The sequence below is a fragment of the Physeter macrocephalus genome, unplaced genomic scaffold, assembly GCF_002837175.3.
Source record: "Physeter macrocephalus isolate SW-GA unplaced genomic scaffold, ASM283717v5 random_282, whole genome shotgun sequence".
Classification (NCBI taxonomy): Eukaryota; Metazoa; Chordata; class Mammalia; order Artiodactyla; family Physeteridae; genus Physeter; species Physeter macrocephalus.
This window is the reverse complement of record NW_021145648.1, coordinates 51,376-57,661: the sequence shown is the minus strand read 5'-3', so window position 1 is coordinate 57,661 and position 6,286 is coordinate 51,376. Positions and strand designations below refer to the sequence as shown.

Sequence of the window (6,286 nt, the reverse complement as noted above, 5' to 3'; positions counted from 1 at the left end):
GACAGACATAACACATGCCCACGAGGCACACGCATGCACACATGCATGTGACCACGGCACGGAGGAAGCCGTATGTTAGCAGCCTGACCCCGGAGTCACACGTCTGCGTCCTGGACCTGGGCCTGCTGTGCTGCAGGTCCCCGACTTGTAAATGGGATGAGGGGAACAGGGCTGGGGTGCTGGCCAGTGGACAGTTGACATTGGGGGCTCAGCACTGTGCCTGGCCAGCCCCGAGAGCCCACAGCTACTGGCTGCTTCCCCAGCAAAGAGTGCTGGCCGTGGGTGTTTGCGAAGGCGCAGTGATCTCCACGTTACAGACCCTGGTCCTCTCCCATCGACAGAGGCTGCCTTTGGCGGCCTGGCCAGGCCGCGAGGACGCTGGCGGAGCGAGTGGGCACATCACCGCCAGCGCCCGTCTCTGGAGTCAGGGCGCGGCACCTCGCATGAGTTATCCCTCTCTTCTCAAAACAGTGGAAGGAACACGTGGGGTTTCTATTTACAGGGCGGGTGAAGGAAGAACACTGTGATTTAACGAAATGCCCAGCCTTCTGAATCAGACGCGAAGCCGAGTGTAAGCGTGTATTTTGCGTGATTCAGCCTGTCTAGGCCGCTGCCTTCCTTCGTCTACCCCCAGCCCCAGTTTCTCCGAGTCCGATAAAGCAAGACTGTAGTTCCCAGTCGAGACAGCCGGCCTCTTTGGGTGTGTTTTTGCCGTTTACACAATTAGCCAATCATTGTCACCTAGTGAATCAGATCGGGTGTAATCCATACTAATGTTCAAATTAAGTCATGGAAAGCAATTAACTCTGCAGAAAAGGGCTGGTGAAAAATGATAAGGTTGGTCAAATAGTTTCACTGTGCATAATTGTGTTTTTAAAATGACCATCTCTACACGGTAATTAAATCACTTACATTTCAAATGGATGCACCCACCTCCAATGCTTGTAACTGTGCACTCCCTAACCATACCCCTCACAGTGTAGCAGGAATTTATCATCCGCCTGCCTCGGAATGTCTGCTTCCGCCTGCCTCGGAAACCAGCTGGATGGAACGTGCCAGAATAGGGCTTACTCCCTGCTCAGAAGAATCAAGAAAAGTGTGCTTTGCCCCCGTGCCGTCCCAAATTTGGACCTCCCTCCCCGCTCCCACCCTTCCTTCCCTCTTTCATTTATAAAAAAGTACACAGAAGTTTTAAAACAATCATCAAATATTCTGCCCACAACACGAGATGCATTTGTCACTTCCAAGCACATCGCCCATAACAGGGACACAGTCAAAAACCTTGGGCAACGTTCACGGGATTGATTAATAGCTGACTCGACCATCTGCACTTTATTATTATTGCTTTCAGCTCTAAAGGGAGACGCCCACCAGCTTCACTGACTGGACGCTTAGCTCACCGGCAGCTTCGTGCGCATCCGTCTATGAAGCAAACGCTCCAACGGTACCTTGACTCTCAGTGAATGTGACCCTGAACCCACGTTCTTAGCCCTCAAGCAGGATCACCCGGTGAGTCTAGAGCAAACCCTTAGGTCGTCAAACGGGAACCCGATGGGTTTCATCTGAAGGGATAAAGCCGCAATATGGAAATGAGTGCCTTTCATCAGATCACCGTCTTTCCCTGCAGCCTAGGCTGGTTTCAGCGTTGAGCCTGAGTCTGTGGAAGTTTGTGGGGTGTGGCAGAACCTCTCTTCTCCACTTGAGGTGGGCCCAAACCACCCAGAAGACCCCAGACTGAGTGGCTGCCAGCCCCGGAGGCGGAGCAGCCTCAGCCCCTCTCACATCGTCCAAAGGTGAAGGTTCATTTGCTGGGCCTCCAGCTGGGGGTATCTGCCCGCCTGCGCGTAGGGCGTCCTGAGCCCGGAAAGGGGTCGGGGGCGGAGAGGATGTAGTCGATGCTGAACTTGATGTCGCTGTGCGCCTCCCTCCCCAGGGCGGCGGGGCTGGCGGGGGTCGGGGCCTCGCGGCGGGGGACGGGGCTCCCCCTCGCAGTGGCCGGCTCAGGGGGACCCCGGGGCGCTTCCGCTTCGGCCGCGCGCGTGCCCCTCGCCTCCTCGCGTTTGGGGCAGCGCCGCCGCCGCCGCCTGTAGTTGCCGTTCTCGAAAAGGTCCAGCAGCGACTCGCAGCCGCCGGCGAAGGTCCAGTAGTTGCCTTTGCCCTTCTCGTGGCCATGGGTCCGCGGCACCTGGGCGAGCGAGGGGCTCAGCGCGCGGCTGGCTCCCAGGTGCGACCCGCCCGCCGCGAGCGCTCACTCAGGGCCGCTTAGGGTGAGCCCTGGGCAGCGCTGGGACGACGCACCCCGACCTGGGGCTCGGGACGCCGCCCGGTGAGCCGGTGCGCCCTCCTCTCCGCCATCCAGGGGTGACTTGGTCCAGGTGTCACAAGGCCTGGGACCCTCAGGGGCCGCTCGGGGGCGGGCGGGGAAGGGGCTCACCTTGACGAAGCAGCTGTTGAGGGACAGGTTGTGGCGGATGGAGTTCTGCCAGGCGCGCTGGTTGGCGCGGTAATAGGGGAACTGGCGCATGATGAAGTCGTAGATGCCCGACAGGGTCACCTTGCCCGTCGGGCTCTGCTGAATGGCCATGGCGATCAGCGCGATGTAGCTGCAAACAGGGGCGCTCAGGCCAGGCGGGCGCCGGGGGCGGGACCCCGGGGCGCGTCTGGCGTCTCCCCCGCCTGCCCTTCCCGGCCGGACCGCTCTGCTCTGCCTCCCCAGGGCGCCGCGAACTCTCAGCGCCGCTCTGCGCAGACCCCAGACGCTCTCCCGCACACCTGGGGGTCCCCGGGGAGGGTGGGGAACCTTCTCGGCTACCTCCACAAGTGCGGACGAGAAGAGACCCCTCCCTCCTCCCAGGCGGGTCTTGGCCCCCTCGCGGCGGAAGGCCGCTGTCCCCTGCGGCCCCGCCCCGGCTCCGCGGTCACCTGTACGCCGGCCGCGTGCGCCGCTTCTCCTCGTCCGAGCCGCCCGCGGGGTAGTCGTCGGCGTCGTAATTGAAGCAATTGTAGGGATACTGCGAGCTGTCAAACATCGTGGTGGCCGGGAGCCCGCGGGGCCGCCGCTGCTGCCGCCTCCTCCGCGCCGCCCGCCGGCGCTGCAGCTCTGCGCGGAGGTTCTCGCTGGCGCGGCGCAGCGGCGTCTGAACTGCCGGCTGCTCTCCTCCCGAGCTGGGAACCCGGGTTTCTGGGGTCCCCCCGCCCGCCCCCACCCCGTCCTCTCGCATCCAATCCCGTCGCCGGTGGAGCGCCGAGGGGAGCGGAGCGGGCTCGCGGTGGGCCTCGGACCGGCGGCAGGAGGGGGGACCCGCGCTGGGTGGACCGACGGGCGGGGCGCCCACCACCCCCGCTTTGGCCTGCGCGCCTCGCGCTTCCGGCGCCGGCCCCAGACCTCAGGGCGGAGCTCGCTGGGTCCACCAAGCCTGGGCGCACCCCCAGACATGTAGATTCTTCCCCGGCTCCTGGATCCCCAGAGTGGGCTCCCGCGCTGCCAGGAGCCAGGCCACAGACAGGGCGGGGGCTATCGGCCCTCCCCGCCAGGCTCTGCACCTCCGGCCTGCAGCCCCAGAGCAGCGGTGGTCAGGGTGTGTCCTGCCTGGACACTGGATAAGAGCCAGGCCAGAGACACAGGGTCCAACACATCCTCCAGCAGCCTGTGTCCCCGACACACTGGCTCTCACTGTCCCCTCCTCCAGGGGCCCGGTGCGGGGCTCTGAGCCCAGTGGCCACCTGCCCTGTAACCGGCTCCTGCGGCCTGCGGTGAAGAGCCTCCACTTCTCATCAGCCAAGCCACTGCTTCACTGGTCCCTTCTGGTGGGAGGGGGCCACCGGTGAGGGCACGTGGGAGAGAAGACAGGGGTAGGACGCCTTAGGAAGAAGAAGTGAGGTGGGATCTTAAGGGGGCCCCTTTGTTTCAAGTTGGACGTGCCACCCAAAGGCATTTCCATGAATAATCTGCAGAATTCCGGCCACGAGCCCTGGCTGTGAGTCTGCCCAAGGCCAGGACACCTGGATTGTCTTGCAGAAGATTTTGCCTTCAAAGCTGCACCTGTAGCTCTGAAACGACCTGTGCTCAGTGCAGCCCACTGGCGCAGGACGGCCTGCAGCTGCCCACCTTGCTGAGGAAGAGTGGGGGGCCTGCTGGGGTGGGGCGTGTCCAGGACCCGGGGCCACCGGGGCAGCTATGCCAGCACCCTTCCCGCTTTGGCTCCCGTTCGGGTGGGATCTGAGGTGTGCTCAGGCTCAGATGCATTCATTGGCTCCACAGCTTCCTCTCTACCAGGTGTCAAAATCTAAAATGCTGGAACGTGGGAACCTAAACCGGTACAGCCCTTGGGAAAACATTTTGGTTGTTTGTTTAAAAACTAAACTTGCAACTACCCTGTGACCCTGCAGTTGCACTCTTGGGCGTTTATCCCAAGTGAAGACTTAACTTCACACAAGCACTTGTGACACTTGTTCATAGTGGCTTTGTTCCTCTTTTCCCCAAACTGGAATCAGCACAGATGTCCTTCAACAGGGAAGCATTGGACAAGCTGTGGTCCAGCCACATCACGGGCACCTCCAGCAGCACGGAGGGACTGGCGGCTGATACAGCCGAGACCTGGGTGAAGCTCTGACGGAGGCAGGTCTGCACAGTGAAAATAGCAGGACTCCTACCCGCACAGCAATAAAACCAGAACTCTGCACAATCATGACTCTTCTTGAATCTGTCAGAGAACTAAGGTTTCAGGGCAGCCGACTCAAGCCCAGGGGAGCAGGCCCATCAGAGGAGCGCGGGTCTGAACGCCCACTTACCTGCAGCAGGTGGGGGGACAGGATGGTGAGTTGCTGAAGCCATGCGAGTGCCGGCGGGAGAGCCCAGAGCCCCGGACAGGACAGGTGGAAGCACGTCCCGCTCTCTCGTGGACCGGCTCGCTCGTGGACCTCACTGGATGCGCGGGAGGAAGCGAGGGAGCGGGGGACCATCTGGAAACGTCTCCTGCGTGCCAGGCCTTGGGGTATGGAATCGCACAGCTCCCTCCTGGAACAAAACAGAAACTGCCCGGGGAAGGTGGCAGCCAGCTGTTGCCCCGTCCCAGAGGTGCTGCAGGTCCTGAGACAGGGAGGGGCTTCTGAAGCATGAAAGAGCGGATGGTGGAGGAAACAGCTCAATTTGTTCCCTAGCTTAATTGAATAGAAAATGAAGTCTGGTTGGTTAGAAAACCTTCGGAACGTGTTTTGGTTTCTTAGGCTTCTGAAGCGTGCTTGACTTACTTCTGAAAATAACATTAATTTGGGGCCCGGCAGTGAGAAGGAAGGCTTCTCTGGTCTTTAAGCCAAAACTTCCCTCCAAATACCACTAATACTGGCAGCAGCAGCTGCAGTCATAGGCCAGCAGGGTTCTAAGATTCTTTATGCTTTTTATGCTTACTCACTTCTCAGGACAATCCTGTGAGTCAGGCCTTTTGTTTAGTCCCTTTACCTGGGCGGAGAGGGCAAACAGCTCCCCCGAAAGCACAGCACTCGTGTGGGGGTGGGGCAGGATTTGAACCCAGGCCCTTCAGGAAAGGGTGTGACCGCAGTTCCAGGGGTCGGGAGGTGGCCTGTGGGAGCTTGCACGCCTGTCCACCGGGAGGCCTATACGAAGATGTGGGAGACCAGCCGGAGGGGGCTGCAGCCTGTCTTTGGGAACAGTCCTGGAGCCCAGCAGCCCTCACCCAGCATGTCTGACGCAGAAACGTCACAAACGGTACAAGAGGAGGTTGTGGGGGGAAGACGGGACTCCCGTGATCGCTATAGTGTCCTATAAGTTACTCATACGCTTTTGTGTTTTGTAGTTAAAAGCTGTGTTTGTTACAGAAAGTTTATAAAGTAGAGAAAGGTGAAAAAATAAAAATCCTCACACATGGCAGCTCTCCCCCTTCACAATAGGTCCAGAGAGAGGGGCAGGAGCCCGGGGTGTCCTGTAGCCCAGCTTTGGCCGTGACCGGCTACCACTCACATATCCTATTGGCCTCAAAGACAATTTGGGCACCAGGCGGTGGGGGCTCACCCGGCGTGAACACCAGGAGGTGTGGACCCCTGGGGGCCTGCTTGGGGGCTGCTACCACACACGGGGAGTTGGGAACCCTCGACCCCAACGGCGGGGACTGCGTGGGGTCTGCACAGGGTCAGAAAGGCTGGAACGACGGACCGGGCCAGCCCGGATGCAGGGCCGGGAGGGCTGTGCCTCTGTGGAAGCTGACCATTTCAGTGTCAGGAGAGCAGGCCAGGGCGGAGGGGGCTGAACCAGGCAGAGCTGCCGGCCTGT

The 6,286-nt window shown here is 60.6% G+C and overlaps 1 protein-coding gene across 1 annotated transcript; it reads right to left on the bottom strand.

Annotated features, from left to right (window-relative positions):
- Positions 1–1,778: 1,778 nt before the first annotated feature.
- On the bottom strand, positions 1,779–3,029 carry FOXL3 (forkhead box L3). Its single transcript, XM_028485286.2, is given in 4 exon segments — positions 1,779–1,846; positions 1,849–2,185; positions 2,435–2,603; positions 2,923–3,029. Coding segments are annotated over 4 exon segments (681 nt in total).
- Between the last annotated feature and the right edge of the window lie 3,257 nt (positions 3,030–6,286).